The 18,186-nt window shown below is 50.2% G+C and overlaps 1 protein-coding gene across 1 annotated transcript in view; it reads right to left on the bottom strand.

Annotated features, from left to right (window-relative positions):
* kif16ba (kinesin family member 16Ba) overlaps positions 1–18,186 on the bottom strand; it is a 101,864-nt gene that overhangs the window by 40,631 nt on the left and 43,047 nt on the right. The window contains exons 13-19 of the mRNA XM_061223166.1: positions 16,599–16,718; positions 16,347–16,398; positions 15,352–15,489; positions 12,202–12,284; positions 10,042–10,130; positions 2,515–2,568; positions 1,126–2,026 (exon numbers count right to left, since the gene is read on the bottom strand). Coding sequence (XP_061079150.1) covers positions 1,126–2,026; positions 2,515–2,568; positions 10,042–10,130; positions 12,202–12,284; positions 15,352–15,489; positions 16,347–16,398; positions 16,599–16,718 — 1,437 coding nt within the window. The remainder of the gene's footprint in view (positions 1–1,125; positions 2,027–2,514; positions 2,569–10,041; positions 10,131–12,201; positions 12,285–15,351; positions 15,490–16,346; positions 16,399–16,598; positions 16,719–18,186) is intronic.

The following is an 18,186-nucleotide window of genomic DNA, read 5'->3' as shown; positions in this document are numbered from 1 at the left end:
CTCCACCTGCAACCGGCATTTTAAACACCGCTGTTACACACACACAGAAATAGTCACGCAAGTCCACACGAGCACCTCGTCATGCATTCTGCTGCAGTGGTTCTCAGTCCTGGGGCACCCCTGTGTATGCTGGTTTTCATTCCAGCCATAGCCACAATCCCAGAATTTTAATAAGCTGTTCATTTTTTTCTTAATTAGAAGCTTTTCATGTTTTGAAGGATCACTGCCCACATTATGACACATAACTACGCATGCCATGAAGAATAAAATGTGGTTACTGTGCTATACTGCTCATGGCTGCATAAAAAGAGGTTAAAAAGTTTTTAAACTGATCAAATTAAACACCAAGGTCCTAATTGAGGAAAGTGTGGACACCGGGCCACTAAAACTAACCACTTGCAAGTTAATGAATATTTCAAAGACAAAGCTATTGATAATGAGCCAAATCTGCACTACGTTCATAAATTTAATGAGGCAGTTCACCCAAAAATGAGGGCTCACCTGGTACAGGGTGTTGGGTACAGGGTGTGGGCCACCTGGTACAGGGTGTTGGGTAGTGGGCTCACCTGGTACAAGGTGTTGGGTACAGAGTGTGGGATACAGAGTGTGGGATACAGAGTGTGGGGTACAGAGTGTGGGGTACAGAGTGTGGGGTACAGAGTGTGGGGTACAGGGCTCACCTGGTACAGAGTGTGGGGTACAGGGTGTTGGGCTCACCTGGTACAAGGTGTTGGGTACAGGGTGTTGGGTAGTGGGCTCACCTGGTACAAGGTGTTGGGTACAGGGAGTGGGGTACAGAGTGTGGGGAACAGGGTGTGGGGAACAGGGTGTGGGGAACAGGGTGTGGGGTACAGAGTGTAGGGTACAGGGCTCACCTGGTACAGAGTGTGGGGTACAGGGTGTGGGGTACAGGGTGTGGGGTACAGGGTGTGGGGTACAGGGTTTGGGGTACAGGGTTTGGGGTACAGGGTTTGGGGTACAGGGTTTGGGGTACAGGGCTCACCTGGTACAGAGTGTGGGGTACAGAGTGTGGGGTACAGGGCTCACCTGGTACAGAGTGTGGGGTACAGGGTGTGGGGTACAGGGTGTGGGGTACAGGGTGTGGGGTACAGGGTGTGGGCTCACCTGGTACAGGGTGTTGTCCAGGCCCAGGGGGCCTCTCTCCAGGAGCTCTGCGGCGCGCTGCCTCTCCTCCCGGACGGTGGGGAGGTGCGTCTCCGTGAGCGAGGCCAGCTGCCGCTCCTTAAACTGCAGCCTCTGCTCCGCCTGGCGGATGCGCTCCTTCTCCTGAGCCCCTCCGGCGCCGTCCTGCGCTCCCTGCACCTCCTTCAGCTGCGCCTCCTCGTGGGAGCGCTGCAGGAGCCCCAGGGCCTTGCGCTCCACCGACACGTCCCGCTCCAGACGCTCCTTCTCCTGCGTCAGCTCCTCCTGCAGGTCGGCCAGCCGGTCGAGCTGCACCTCCTTAAACTCGGCGTACCTGCCCCGGGCCAGCTGCGCCTCCTCGTGCTCCTCCCCGCCCTCCGGCCGCGCCTCCTTGGCCCGCAGCAGGGCCTCCCGGATCTCCTCCAGCTCGCGCTTCTCCTCGCCCAGCCGGCGGGCGTCGTCCCGCCGCAGGAGGCCCACCGTCTCGTGCCTGCGGAGGAGCTGCTCCTCCAGGCGGCCCACCAGGGCCAGCTGCTCCCGCTCCGCCTCCTCCATGCGCCTCCTCTCCAGCCCGATGCGCGCCGTCTGCTCCTCGCACTCCCGCCGGAGGCGCTCCAGCTCCTGGAAGATCTCCGTCTTCTCCCGGCGCTCCTGGTCGCGGGCCTCGCGCACCCGCTGCTCCTCGAAGAGCTCCTTCTCGGCGAGGAGGTCCCGCAGGCGGCTCTCGATGTCCTGGCTGCGCGCGCGGAGCGACTCCTCCTGCCGACGCACGCGCTGGCGCGCCTCCTCGGACTCCTTGCGCTGCGACTCCACCTCCTGCTGCATGCGCTCCAGCTCCGCCTTCTCGCTCTTCTGCTTCTCCTCCATCTCCTTAATCAGCCGCCTGGAGGGAGGCAGGGAGGGAGGGAGGAGGAAGGAGGAGGAGGAAGGGGGAAAAGAGCGCATTTAAATAAATAAATTAATAAAAACATTGCCGTATTATCGACTTACCGTAAACGAGTCAGGCACTGGACTGGAAAATTAAAGGTTGCGGTTAGAATGTGGTAAAAAAAAAAATAATAGTGATAATAATTGCACTTATGATGACTATTGTCTTTTTTGATTAGAACAGCTCTTTGTGTGTGTTTTGCTACTTATGGATTTGATGCTTTTAAACTTGTGGAAGAACCTAGGCAATTTTAAGTCGCTTTGGATAAAAATGTGGCACAAATTGTTTAACCCATTTCCCAGGAGAAAAAGAAAAGGGCTGGATTTGGATTTGAGGGCCACATTTGATCTGTGATGTACACCATGTACAAATCACAGCCGTCACTCAGAGTGATGGTTTCTGCTAAATGCTAATGCCAAGGTAACGCAATGTAATTCACTTACTTTTTATGTTCCAACTTCTCGAGCTCCTCCCGTTGTTGACGTTCAAACTCCAGCCTGGTGACGGCAGATGAAAACGGAGTTATGAAAAATCCTGATCAGAAACGGCCACCAAATCACGAGGACAGGGATGCGCAAGGCTAATCAACGCACGCTAACGGGGTGTAACCAACAGTGTTCAGACACGACAGAGACGCAAGGGAAAAGACACACGCACATCACAACAGGGCAGTGAACGGTTAGCTCGGTCCTTTCTGCAGGGGGTATTAATACAGCAAGCGATGAGGTGGGCAAAAATGAAATCAAATAAAGCAAAATTTTTTATTTTTTTTATTTAATGAGATGAGGCAAAGCACTAGCATTCCAACATAGGAGTGTCGGTTAGAGAGCTCGAGCTAGGTTAGCATGCACTCAAAGCAGTCGACGTTAAGACACCGAGCTGGTATACCTGAGAAAGATGGGTCCCTTTACCGTGTAGAGACTGCCAGGGGGAGGTTTCGGAAAAAGCAAAAAAAGCCAGTAAGTCAAGGTGCTATTGGCTCCCCTGCTCCATACGCTCTATTGAGAGGGCATGAAGCCAGGGGTCTTCAACCCTGGTCCTGGAGAGCTACAGGGTCTGCTGGTTTTCATTGCTACTCTGCACTTCATTAGAGCAGTTGATTACACAGTTTAATCACCTCACCTGGTTACCTGGGTCTCAACAGGGTGCGGATTTTAAGGTGAAAACAAAACCAGCAGCTCTCCAGGACCAGGGTTGGAGACCCATTGACAAAAGCTAACTAGAGGAAGCCAAAGAAGAAAATGGTAATGTGTAATGTAATGTATCTTCCAGTCCTGTTAGACCAGGGCTGCCCAACCCTATACCCGAAGATCTACTGTCCTGAAGATTTGTTTTGACCCTGATTTGACACACGATTCTCATAATGTAGAGCTCACCAAGATCTTTAGCTGTTGAATGAGGTGTGCGTTTGTTAGGGTTGGAGTGAAAACCTACAGGATGGTAGATCTCCAGGAACAGGGTTGGGCAGCCCTGCTCTAGCTGTTATATGAGGTGTGCTTTGTTAGGTTTGGAGTGAAAACCTACAGGACGGTAGATCTCCAGGAACAGGGTTGGGCAGCCCCATTTCAGATCATAGATTGTAATGCTGGGATACTCAATCTTACCCAGAAGGCAGCAGTGACACACCTGATTCTACGAATCAACCATTTTGGCCTTGATCAGTTGAATCAGGAGTGTAACTGCTTGGTTGGATCCTTCTCCCACACAGGCCCTTGAACCAGGTGAAACAACCAGCGCGTTTCGCTTGCAATAAAACACACTTTTACTGCCGTGTAGCATATTGGAACGAGGATTAAAAAGCATCAAAGTAACACAGAGGACGCCTGCAAATAAAACACTCCATAAAAAAACGGGGTTTACAGCGTTGTGAAACCGCGACCCCGGCGGACTAACGGTGCCGTTAAAACCCCCGGAGAGAAGGGCAAGGGCCCCACACGTGCACAAGCTCCTCCGTTAAAAATTAAGGTGAAAAACGACGACGCGAGGAGCAGCTCACGCCTCACAGCCTGCCCTCTCTCCTCAGTGTGAGGAGCAGCTACACCCTCAGTGTGAGGCGGCAGCTACACCCACAGCGTGAGGAGCAGCTACACCCAGTGTGAGGAGCAGCTCACACCCACAGTGTGAGGAGGCAGCTACACCCACAGTGTGAGGAGGCAGCTACACCCACAGCGTGAGGAAGCAGCTCACACCCACAGTGTGAGGAGGCAGCTACACCCACAGCGTGAGGAGCAGCTACACCCACAGTGTGAGGAGGCAGCTACACCCACAGAGTGAGGAGCAGCTACACCCACAGTGTGAGGAGCAGCTACACCCACAGTGTGAGGAGCAGCTACACCCACAGCGTGAGGAGGAGGCCGTGGCCAACTGCCGTTCCCGCTCACGCCAGCACACTGGCCGCACGCGTCCCCGTTTGGCAGGGAGTGATACAGTCGGAAGCTGGACCGACTGGGATTCAAAAGTTACAAATAAATAAATAAATGAATAAATAATAAACTTTGCCTGAGGCTGGAGTCCGCATGGAGAGCAGATGAGGGATTGGCAATCTGGCTGCCAAACAAAAATCTCCACACGGGTAAACACAGAGTGAAGCATTGTTATTGCTTCTCTGAGAAACGTGGTGACGACGACTTCGCCCGAGACTCTCACGTCTCTCTGAAGCGGACGGTATTCCAGGCCGATTACAGCACCCTGAGCGATAGCTTCACAGCGTTCGGAGGAGTTTGTTATTCTCCGTCCGGAATTTATCTTCGCCGGCTCTTAAAGATCGAGCCCCGGAGCGTTAAAAAAAAAAAAGAAAAAAAAAAAGATTTTTTTTTTTTTTTTAATTTATTTTTTTTAATAGAAGTGATTGAGCTCCCGGACAGAAAGCACGTATTGCGCTAACGAACGCTACGCCGCCTGTTCCTTGCTTCTGAGCGTGCTCCAAATTGGGGAGGGGGGGGGGGCAACGTTTGTGCTGATGCCGTGGAGACGTGTTAAAAAGCCTGCGCCAGGGACAAGAAGCCCTGCTACTTCCCAAATAAAAGACTCACGGGAGCTCACAGCAATTATTCTGCCTTCATTTTAAATGTTAAAAGCAGCAGAACAGAGACAGCAGAGAGAGGGAGGGAGGGAGGGAGGGCTGGAGCATCCTTTCCCTGCTGCTCCCCATTTGAATGATCAACCTCCACCATCGACGGGCACAGACACAAACCCCCGATACCAAGACCTCAATCTCCATCCAATACGCCCGAGGGCCCAAGTGTGCTGTACGCGCTTAAACGCCCTGCGCGCTCGAACTCAGACACAACTCACGAGAACGTGAGCGGCTACCAACCGCCACCGCCACCGCCCACCGAGGCCGCCGGACGGAACCGCCAAGAAGCGCAATGACCTGACCTCCAGGGCGCGGCCCAAACGACCTCCCATTTTCTGATTTACATTACGAAGGAGGACAAAATGGCTGCCGTGGCACACCACAGAGCAAGTAACGGCCGAACGGCGCAAGCATCCGTTTGGACCATTTACTGCGGGTTTTAAGTGAAATTAGGTCAACGCAGATCTTATAGCACAAGGCCAAAAATGTACAGAGTAAGTGATGTCCAATCAGATCGCAGAGTTACCGTGAACCTGCCAAATGTCAGTGTGGTCACAGAGACCGGGCTATATTAATATCAGGCGTGATGAATCGTTGCTGACAAATTATTTACCTTCCACGGCGCTTTTCACGAGGAAGTTCAGAGCTCAGAGAGAGAAAGAAAATGAATAAATAAATCAAGGCAACGTTAAGCCGGGAACAGGCAGCAGTTTCGCGGCGCTAATGGAACGGGGTCAGCGCGCACCTCCGGTCGGTTTTTCGGCGCGGACGGGAGAGGAACGGGGGAGAGAGGCGGAGAAAAGGCCCGGGCGGCGCGAGGTGTCGGGGACCTGGAGTCCCGGCGCACGCCCGACTCAAGGGCAAACAAGCGAACGAACAATTTACAAGCAAACGGATTAAAACCGCGTCTTAGACGGCCGAGGAAAAAGCTACGCGAACGCACTCCAGGCGGAGCGAGAAGGGCGGTGTGCCACGTGTGCCGTTTAGCGCCACTCCGAGAGGACTTTTCTTCTTTTTTTTCTTTTTATTGCTGCCAGCAGTACGGGTTTAACCCGCAGATACGCAGGCAGTAAAGCGCAAGATGGGTCGATATGTGATTATATAAAAAAAAAGCGATATAAAAATCTCTAAATGAACTGTGGCCTCGGTTGCTAATCTCATCAAAGGAAGAAAGCAGCAAAACGCACTGAGGATGGCGCTGTATGTCAACACCACCCCCCCCCCTCTTCCTCACACCCACTCTTCCTCACCCCCCCCCCCCCCCGCCGCCTCCCTCCGCCCCAGCTATCAGCTTCAATATCGCCACAGATTTCAGGAACATTAATCCTCCTCATTTTCCTTTAGTTTTTTTGTCTCCCGCACATTTATTACCCTGGTCTTCTGTTCTCTGGGGTGTGATTGTGTGCAGGGGCTCTCCCGCCCTCGATATTGCTCTTCCAACCCCAAACCCAAAAGCCCAGCCAGAGCCTGACCGTAAAAATAATGTACAGCACAAAGTACTGAGACCACTTCACTTCTGCCACACTTTATGGGGTTGTAGATTTTATTTTAAAATGGATAAAATTGCAATTCGTGACCATCAATCGACACTCAACAACCCAATAACCTATAAGGACAAAGTGACATGTTTTGAGAAATGTCACTTTCTGTTCTGAGGTAGACGGATGGACCCTGCGTGTTTGATGTGTGATCCAGATGCAGGCAAAGATACAGGCTCAGTTCCAAATTTTAAATGGACCCCGTGTGGTCTCGGGCGATCCAGGCCCAGTTCGGTTCCGTATTTAACCGCGGAAGTCGAGCGGTGTGGGATCCGGGCTCGTTTCCCGTCCGCCGGAAGATGGACGGAGCCGATCGCAGATGGCACCAGGAACGCACCGAGCACTAACGACAGCACTTCTGCCCGTCAACTAAAATATTCACCCACGACTGCCACAAGCGCTCCCCCGACTCCAAACCCCCCGACAGGCAAGGTTGCAGCATCCTTCAGCCCACCGTCGGCTCCGAACGCGCAGGAGGACTCTGTGATAGAGGCCGCCTTTGTTACGCCGACTTTGTACTTCTTTTGAGGGGGTAAAATTATTTAGTCAGATTTGCGTAATTCACCAGGGAAGAGGCTTTAAAAGCTCGACATCCTGACGGCTGAAAATGCTAATCCGTTTTTTTCTCCCTTCTTCTTCTGCTGCTTCCTTCTTTCTCCTTCTGACGGGAAGGAGGAGGTGGAGGTACAGAGGAGAGGAGAGGAGTGAGAAGCATCTGTTCGTCTTCCTAATGAAACTTTCATAAACCGCCACCTTCTGTCAGCCGTCCCCTCGGGGTGAGGAGCTGCGGGGGAAACGGAGCGGGATGCTGAAGGTGAGCGAGGCCCCGCCGGAGAGACGCGCGGGATCAAGGCCTGTCACAAACCGGGACAGGAACGTTCTGGAAACATCTCCCCCGGGGGGGGACCGCCGGGCCGCTCACGGATCGCCGTGACGACCAGCATCTGTCCGTCAGCGACGAGGACCCCGCGACCCGACCTGAAGTGGTGCTCCTCCAAAACCGCGTTAATAACCGAAGACGCCGGGCGGGTCCGTGTCCAACATACCCTCTGCACACGGAGAGATCACACCCCCAATGACAAACCACACTAAATAAAGTCTGAATTTTAGTTTTAGTGTGCTGGCTTTGGTTGTTACTCAGCTACTTAATTGATCTATGAAACATTGCACTTGCAATGACTGTATTTTTTGTTGAGAACAGCACTTGTTTAGAATGTGTATTTCACTAGTTATGGACGTGATGCTTTAGCTTGTGGTAGAACCTATGCACGAGTAAGTCGCTTTGGATTAAGTGTCTGCCAAATGACTAAAATGTAAAATGTAAACAAAAGCAGTTAATTACAGTTAACTCATCTCACCTGGTATATTGGGTCTGAATTGGTTGCTGAGTTAAAGGTGAAAACAAAAACCAGCACACCCTGTGGCTCTCCAGGACCAGGAGTGAGGACCCCAGCACACCCTGCGGCTCTCCAGGACCAGGAGTGAGGACCCCAGCACACCCTGCGGCTCTCCAGGACCAGGAGTGAGGACCCCAGCACACCCTGCGGCTCTCCAGGACCAGGAGTGAGGACCCCAGCACACCCTGCGGCTCTCCAGGACAAGCTTTAGGGACCCCAGACCCACATGCCACTGGATCAGTGAGCAGTGGAAGATCTAAAGCCCGTTTGGCTTTTCCACATGAGCAGGAAGACTAACAATCCCACAGTGCAACTTTGTCATCGTTTAACTTCATAGTCGCAGCGTAGTTTAGCACTCTGGCAGCAGCTGTGTGTGGCTTTTAAACCGCTCTCCGTTCACAACCGCGACGGAACGCAACAGACCGCAAACAAATGAATAATATTTCAAGAGCGTTCACACAGACCGAATCAGTTGTATTTCTGATTTGTCAAACATACTAGACCAAGTTTTTAGTGCTCACTGTTTGACATAAATATTATGAGAAGACCCGTTTATTTTAAACTGAAGGGTTAGTTGAAAGACGCATCAACAATCTATTCAGCTGGGTAAAATTCACATTATGTACAGTCAAAAAAAGAAAAATGTTGAAGCAAGTTAAATTTTTTAATCCACTAAATCGCGCAGCCAGTTAAAATCCAGCCCTGCTACTCGGCTTACGTTCTACTTCAGTCACTCCGCTGTCATAGGCGAACACCATCGACATCCCAGGATGCACCACAAAAATACGCACAAAAAATAATCTAGTCTTTGAAAATTCTAGAAAATACCCAGCCGCCAGAGACCGAAAATCTAAAGCAGTGAAAATGAGACCGAGAGACTAATCCCTAACAAGTTCTATCCCAGTACAAGGTTTGCCTATTTTTAGACCCCGGTTAGCTTACGGTTTAGTTTCAACAAACTGCCAAAATTGTTAGCAAGATACCAGTATTTATGTTTTGTGCAGTAAGTATTGCAATTATAATGCCAAAACATGACAACTTTCTTCCAGACCTCTAACGTCGGTGACACATACAGACACAAAGACGAGAAAGAGCGAAACGATTACATTTATAAAAACACAAGTATTTCAGAGCCCTTTAGAAATCTTATTTACTGCAGTCTGCTGGCAGAAATCCTTCTCTTCAAAGATATGTATTGAGGACATTTCAGGGGTGGGGTAATTCAGAAGGATCGTCTATAGTAGACTGCACAGTGCGTACCCTGCCTTGTGTCAGTAAAGTATAACCTGCTGACTGAACGCCCGTCCACACAAAGAACTGGAACTATAACGTTAACTGTAAACATGTCATCTTAAAAAGGTGGATGGCAATAAGGACAACTTTCAGTGTTCCTGTACGAACGATAGAAACACTCACAGCCAATCAAAATCCATCCTAATGTACAGGGCCTCACGCACAAAATGGCAGACGACATGGCAGAGAGGCTGTTTACAGAACGTTATCGTTCATCAGCGTGGACGCTCACATCGGTATCGCTACAGTAAGGTTTCTCACTCCGAGAAAGACGTCGTTTCACGTTGAAACGTCCGTCTGCCCTGTCCATTAGACAGGGAGCATTACTGCGTGCTCCAACTGTCTCTAAACCCGAACTCGTCTCTGTGAGTTTGTCTGGGTGAGGAGCCTCAAACTCTCACAGTTGTAGTTCTGGCTGAGGACGGGCCTCCAGCCAGGGAGACCCCGTTTATCCCACGGTCTGCACACATCCTCCACCCCTGTGCCGGGCGTTCAGCGCAGAGCTCTTCCCCGTTCAGACACCCGGGCCCTGCGATCTGAATGAGAGCGGGAGGCAGCGCGCATGGGCAGGGGGGGTCCCAGGGAGGGTGGGGGGGGGGGGGCATGCGTGTGGTTGGGGGGGGGCTCAGCGGGGCGTGGCGTGCAGGGAGACGCGGCGGGACTCACCCGGGGTTGTACAGCATCACGGCCGACAGGTTCTCACACGACTTGGACAGGTCCGTCATCGACAGGCTGAACGTGGACAGCAGGCCACTCTGGAACGACAGGAGACAGGACCCTCTCCAATATCAAGAGCTATGCCATGAAAGCACTCCTCCTAAATGACTTTACTCGCTCATTTTTACATCCTCTCAAACTCCGATTGTATTAACGGTTCTGACTGCCGTCCATCGACTCAAAATACCAAACTACTCAAACCTGTTTCGTGCTGTAAGTTTTCACTCCAACAAAGCACACCTCATTCAGCAGCTAGAGCAGGGCTGCCCAACCCTGTTCCTGGAGATCTACAGTCCTGTAGGTTTTCACTCCAACCTCAAGGGTGGGTAGATCTCCTGGAATAGGATTGGCAGCCCTGATCTAGCTGTTGAATGAGGTGTGCTTTGTGTAGGTTTTCACTCCAACCCTAACAAAGCACACCTCATTCAACAGCTAGATCAGGGCTGCCCAATCCTATTCCAGGAGATCTACCACCCTGGGTTGGAGTGAAAACCTACAGGACTGTTGGGGACCTCTGTAGGTGAACTCTGACCCTAGATGGGCTGAATGGCCTGTTCTCATCCCAATGTGTTCTTCTGTAAAAGCGACGGAACCGACGAGAGACAGAAATCCCTCCCGGTACAAACCAAAAACCAAATCCAGCCCCTGCATAACCGCAGTGGTGGCAGGATACGTGCCGCAACACGGTCCAACCGCCACGGGGGTACACAGACCTCCGCCCCGGCCGGGCCCCGTGAGCCTTTAACCGAAAGCGCAAGAGTTTATGAAATTTGCTTTTCAAATGAGCCAGAGTGTCTGAAGTGATAGATTTAGTTTCTCCCCCGCTCCGCGGTCCAGACCTCGGAGAGCTTCATGTATTCCTCCCCCCAGACGGCAACGCTCACCCGGCCTGTCCCGTTGAGGAGACGGGGCTGCGGGGGGAGTGGATTAACCCCCCCCCCCTCAATGACTCTCAATGACAGCTCAGCAGTGAATATGTATGGGTGAGCAGAGGAGGATTAACGTCGATTTCAGCAGGAGCAGAGATGAGATGGGAGCCCTGATTTCAGTACATCACACACCACGGGGGTGCTGCCATTCCTGCGTCAAATTAAAACTGCTCACTTCACTGGGGCATTCATTCATTGGCTGGTGGCATTTCCATGTACTCAATCACTCAATCACTCAATCACTCAATCACTCAATCACTCATTCACTCAATCACTCATTCACTCATTCACTCATTCACTCATTCACTCATTCACTCATTCACTCATTCACTCATTCACTCTCTGGTGGTATGTCCATGTCCACTGAAACAGCAAACTTCATTCATTCATTAATCGATTCAAATACATATTTTTCTAACAGCAGAGCTTTAAAGCTCTTCACACATTCCTTTGACACCGATACCTACAGAATTTCACACGCTGGCGCACGGTCACGCACCCCGAAATGCACCTGATATCAAGATGAATCTAATTTTATTTAAAAGCATAAGACTTTAAGGCTGAGGTTTCGGAGACTGAGGTAGTGTCTCCCGGATTACAGGGTGCAGGACACCCCATACTGTCAGCGTCCTCAGAACACCAACCTCAGACAAAGCATCCGCCATTTCACCGGTCAGCGGTAAAGCTCTGGAGAGTGGGAGGAAAAACCCTCTAACAGATCTGTAAAACAGGCGGGTAATCTAGCGGTTTATGAGGGAAATTCAATTAAAATTCATTCTAAAGTCTTGAATTAATGTATTTCTCGGTGTTACCCCCCACAAAAAACAAGACAGAAACTTTCCGTCTGTTTCCCATGAGCACTTGGGGGGGACAGCACATGCCGCCCCATGGAGGATGCGTAGCTGGGTTTCTAAATAACGCTCTGCACCTTGCTTAAGAAAAAAAAAAAAAAAAAGAATAAAACAAAAAGCTCTTTCCCGACGGCAGAGGCATTTTAATGACTTGCAGTTTCCTAATTAGGCGGCAAAAAGCCTTTAAACCTTTTTTTTCTGCTAAAAAGTCAAAGGAGGAGGACAAACGAATGCTTAGACCGGAAGAATTATCGCAGCCTCCATTCGCTAATTAGCCCAAACGAGCTCACCAACACATGTATAAAAAAAAGAAAGTCATTTAAACTTACCTTCCGCTTTTCCCTGAGTTTAGCCGCTTCTTTCGGGTGATTGAACCTGAACATGTTTGTTCTCCCGAGCAATATGACAGCACCTGTAACACGGAAAACACAAGAGCACACGGAGAGAATAAGTGCGCTGAGAGAGTACGCACAGACACACAGACACACAGACACACAGACACACAGACACACAGACACACAGACACACAGACACGCACAATGGGGTTTGCAAGCACTCACAAAAAATGAATGCAAATTTATTTCAAGACAATATCATTACGTGTCAAAAAACATGAGCAACTGTATTTTTCTGAAGGCCTGCATATGTACAATATATTGCCGTAGATTAGATTTCAAAAACAGTGGAAACGCAGGTGCCGTAGTTCCACCCCTCCCCCGTGTCCCCTTTTCCCCCCTTTCTCTTCCTCCGTTTTTCCCTTTCCTTTCCTGCGGGGCGAACACTAATCCCAGCGCCATTAAGGGCCTGGTGACAAGTGACAAAGCACCAGAGAGGGCCCGTCCCTAATGGGACCCCGGGCAGAGAAAAGCCCATCATCTGCGCAGGGAAGACGGCCCGGAGACGCACCGCTCCTTAACGCGGGGGAGGACCCAGGGCAAGCGGGAGCGCTTACAGGAGGCCTGGGCCCAGCGCGGCTGACACAGTACTCCCGCCTGCGCCCTGTAGGGGGCGCTCCACTGGGGTCAGTTGCGTTGCGAGCACCACTCTCGAGCATTTATACTCGAGCAGCGTGTTGCAGTTTGTTCACGGTCAATCATATTTTTGGTATAAAATATTAGCGAAAAAAATATATATATTTCTTGATAAAGTATACAGGCATCATCAAACCTCTTCCAACCGAGCCTAATCAAGCCACTACACATCCAGGGTTTAAAAGGGAAAATGGAAAATTTACAAAACGAAGTTAACTCATAGATCATGTGACCGACCGTTGTACCACGTCACATCACAAATCATCCGGTCATTACCTCATCGGTCATTACCCGTTCGGCGTACGCGGGCAGTGGTGGATAACTACTTGCTTTTAAATTGAGGAGATACGCGACATCGTCACGGACGTGGTCTGCAACCTTCGTATGTACAGACTCCACACAACCCCTACGCCGAGCGGTATCTACGTGGAAGTATTACACAGCCTTAACCTCCTAAGACCTGGCGTACACATGCGTGGACAATAAGCCCAAATAGCAAAGAGAAATTAAAAATGCATACCAAAAAAGAGTGCGGGTCTTAGGAGGTTAAGACTTCTCTCCGGAAAAGGTTTGGCTCCACTCAAATTTCAAGCCATGACGCAAGGCGACCATTTTGAGATTTGCCCCAAATGAAAAAGGATCCAAACACAAAACTTTCTATTGGGTTTGGCCTCCCTCAAGAAAATCCCTGAAGTTCAACTTCAACCTGAATAAATCTCATCAACTTGAACTTCTTCACGTAACAGCGGCAGAGGTAAAAAATAAAAATAAATAAAAAGCCATTTGAAAAGGGGGGAAAAAAGCCCCAGCTAAGGAAAGCCTTCATTTCAAGGTTCAATCAGCATATTATTCCGTGCGGCTCGCGATGAATCAACTGATTAGATCACCGTGGCGAGGGCCCGATAGCGCATTCCCGCAAAAACCACTCGGACGGAAAGCCGACTCCAGGTTTCATTTCTGATGTTCCGATCGCTATCGGCTTCCGAACCTCTGACTTCCGAGCCGAAGACGGTCAAAACCTCACTTGTTCATTTCCCGTTTCGATTCGCGGCTCACCAATAATCCCCCCAACCCCCCCCCAATACTCGAGCGTCAGAAACCAGGTTCAATCAAGCGATGTTGGCCTCCTTTACGGACTCTGGGTTCTAAAATATATAAATAAATGAAAACTGAGTTACGCCAGTGTCGAGCTACCAGGTTCACAGTGTGGTAAGGAAGAATGAGCGTTGGAAGAAATATCCCATCATGCCCTGCTGCTACTCTGGCTGCAAAGGCTGCAATGTGCGTCAACGGCTGTATGGCTCGTGAGCATTTTCACCACTGTCAACAGACCCCAAGCACACACGCGCACAGACGGACAACTGACCTAAAGGTTCGGCATACAATCGTACGCTCTGTAATGCACACGTCGATGACAAGAAGGAAAAAAATAAAAATAAAGTCCCCAGTTGTCCTACCTGTTTAAATATAAACTAAAAGATGACGATTTATTATATTTTAATTGGAGGAGGTCTGCAGGGCGCGGTCTTATTTACGGTCCCAATTTCCACTTCTACGCCCGTGTTTTTCACACTTCATCCTCAGGCCACTGTGTGTGTGTGTTTTTGTGCAGTTACAGCCAATATCTTGATTAATTAAGGTCATTGAAAGTATGTGCTTAAGCTATAACAACTACTAACAGGCTCTCCTACTCAACTGTTTATTTTTGACACATTGTTTCATTTCACTGAGGTGGCCAGATTTTCAGAAATCAGGACTCAATAGACTAGAGACCGACATACAATCAGCACAGACATGTAATCCCTTACTAAAGACATATACCACTGCCATAATTTACAGGAAATGATGACAGCAGAAGACCGGTCTGATTACTCCGATTAAGTCCCTGGGTTGTGATTACACAACATTTATTCTTCATGGCGCGTACCGCAATTTCCAGACATTATGTGAACTTAAGAGGGCAAATTATCATCCGACAGACATGACAGTGCGTGCCTAAATAAGAACAATTATCAGCGCTTTACAGTTGAGAGATTGTGACTATGGTGGGAACGCAGCGCACACAGTGGGCCCCCCAGGATCGAGAGTGAAAACCGTGGCCCAAGTTCCCACCTCAAAATCAGCAGGATCAGAATCCTGGTGAGCAGAGATGTTTAAATCAACACTAACTTAGGGATCATCAAATATGGCCCACATATCAAAATCCAGCCCTGGTTTTCTTTTCTACCGGTTAATGAACAGTTAGTGCTGCCGTTAGCAGATTCAACAGAGTCTCGTCACACCCGACTCCCAGGTAAAGGGAGCGTGAAGATCCAGCAGTTCTTAGCCCTCGAGGACCATGATTTGACGATCCCTACTTTGAGGTATCAATTCCCCCCATCCCTCGTCTGGAGCACGGTTCCCCTGGTGAGCGCAGCGTTTCGGGGTGGTGGGGGTCTGGGACGTTACCTTGGTTGAGCTGGGACGGCTCGGTCACCTGCACCCCGTTGACGGAGCACTGGGCGCCAGAGAGAGGCACCAGGGTGACGGTCCCGCTCAGGTTCTCAAACACACAGTGCTCGTTCTGCAGGTCCAGCCCGTGGAGAACTGCAGGGGGGGGGGGGGGGGGAGAAGGTGGGACAATGTTTCCCTTTTAGAAACAAAACCTGTTATTACAGTCTCTAGTACAGTCACCATTACGGTCACCATTACGGTCACCATTACGGTCTCTAGTACGGTCTCTAGTACGGTCACTATTACGGTCTCTAGTACAGTCACCATTACGGTCACCATTACGGTCACCATTACGGTCACCATTACGGTCTCTAGTACGGTCACCATTACGGTCACCATTACGGCCTCTAGTACGGTCACCATTACGGTCACCATTACAGTCTCTAGTACGGTCACCATTGCGGTCTCTAGTACGGTCACCATTACAGTGGCTAGTACAGTTACCATTGTAGTAGCCGTAGTAGTAGCAGCAGCAGCAGCAGCAGCAGTAGTAGCAGCAGTAGCAGTAGTAGCAGCAGCAGCAGCAGCAGTAGTAGCAGTAGTAGCAGTAGTAGCAGTAGTAGTAGTAGTAGTAGTAGCAGCAGTAGCAGCAGTAGCAGCAGTAGTAGCAGGAGCAGTAGTAGTAGGAGCAGTAGGAGCAGTAGTAGCAGGAGCAGTAGTAGTAGTAGTAGCAGTAGTAGCAGGAGCAGTAGGAGCAGTAGTAGCAGGAGCAGTAGTAGCAGTAGTAGTAGTAGTAGTAGTAGTAGGAGCAGTAGGAGCAGTATTGCACCTCAACAATAAGCATCAGACAGCTCCACAAAAGCAGCAAAGGCCGTGAACATGTGGTTACCCGTGCCTCAGCACACAGCGAGGAATGGGTTAAACACGATCTCAGAAGATTGATATAATAAATCAGCCTCCATTTCACCCTTCTGTAAAGGCCGCGGCGGCGATGACAGGTCGTCACTCACCGATGTCCGGCTCGGTCGTGGCGTCCTCTCTCCCGACGTACGTCTTCCCCTCCTGGAGACAGACGCAGGGGCCATTAGGGATGTTCCAAAAGAAATAATGCACCAAGCTCCTTATCTCTAACAATAATGAACATAATGGCGGCCATTTTGTGCCAAGTCCCTTTCAGGAGCCGCAGTCGCACAATGAGCCAGCGCGCCGACATTACCCAGCGCCCCCTCGCCCTTGACCCGCAGGCTGGTGGCGGGACTTACTTTCAGATGGTAGAGGATGATGCCGGTGCTGAGGAGGTCGTCATCAATTCCGATTAAGTGTGGCAGTTCTGAGTCCAGCACGACCCCGATTCCCTCCTTCCTGAGTGCCAGGGTTTCCTCCTGAAAGCACAGAGCCAGGTGAGGGCGAAGAACATAACATAACACATAAGACACAACACACGACATACAACGCAACAAATGAGGCCATTCAGTCCAGCAATGCTCGCCTTTTCCCACCACGAAAGTGGAATAACCGAATGTCAGACCACTTCGAAAAGCAGACTGAAGACTCATCTCTCCATCACCGTGATTAGCCTTGTACATGCCAAAGGTTACAATGGCATTTATATATCATCATATATAGATATTGCTGTACTCTAGCTGCCAACCGTGGTATACTAGTTTGTAAGTTCATGTATTCTTCAAGGTTTCTAATTGTATCTGTACGGTCGTGCCAAGAGGACTCCTACTCGGAACAGTCCTCTTCACACTTGTTCCTGTGCTCCTGCGTCTGCTAAATGCTTTGTCATGTAATGTAAAGAGCACCAACTGCTTAGTTTACATAAATCGAAATGGCATCTAGCACTGCATCAAGCCCGGTCTTGCTACACGCCCTAGCTCACCAGGATATGTCGTGGAGGCAGAAACGCAGGGTGGTTTTCAACACCAGGCTTGACGCGGTGCTCGATACCATTCAAGCCTTAAATCTTTCCCCAGTCGCGGCTGGTTGTCTTGGGCTCATTTGTAACCTGCCAGGCCGGGGAGAGGCTCTCCAAACACCAGGCTAACCATCAATCAGCCCCCACCGGACCCTTGTATGGTGCACAACAGCATATATATATATATATAGTGGAATCTCAGGTCTGTTCTGAAAATAAATCTCACAGTCCCGCAACGCCTCGGGAGCGATTCAAACCCCCCGGTTTATGACGAACACGGCCTTGGACCCGCAGCGGACAGAGAGAACACAGGGTACGACAGGACTGTGGGCCCTAATGTTTCAGAGGAACGAGACCGGCGTGAATCCCATCGCGCTCGTAAAGATGTCCAGACGGCAGAGCTATGCGAGGAAACCGGGTAACGGGAAGCTGAAGGAACGCCGATTTTCGGTATGGGAAAAGCCGCGGTCCTACCGTGGTGTTTTTACGGAAAAGGGAAGGTTCGTAATTCCCTAAATGGGAATGTTCGGGAATGGACCGAAACGGCAATACCGTTCAATTAACCCTTTAAGGTGTGAGATCAGAAATGTGTGTTTCAGCTGTTCTTAAACAACAGTCACAACTGCCAATTGAAAAGTGATGGAGTTCAAGAACAGGGAGAGAAACTATGAATTTTCCAGCAAAATATAGGCAGGTTTTGATATGCACCGGGCTAAATATGCAGGTCGAGAGACGTATAATTATCCGTTCAGGTGAAAACCCGGCTATATTTGGTTGATAAGTGAAAGGTTTCTCGCCGAATAGGATATTCCCAGGCTATATTCAGATGAAACCGGAGCTAAATTCATCTGTTTATGCCAAAACGTCTCTCTGTCCCAGAATTCCTAGATTCTGGCATTTGCTCACCTGGAGACAGCACAGAGACAGCA

The sequence above is a fragment of the Conger conger genome, chromosome 2 (genome assembly GCF_963514075.1).
Source record: "Conger conger chromosome 2, fConCon1.1, whole genome shotgun sequence".
Lineage (NCBI taxonomy): Eukaryota > Metazoa > Chordata > Actinopteri > Anguilliformes > Congridae > Conger > Conger conger.
Note: the sequence above shows the minus strand (reverse complement) of the source record. Positions and strands in the feature narration are given on the sequence as shown.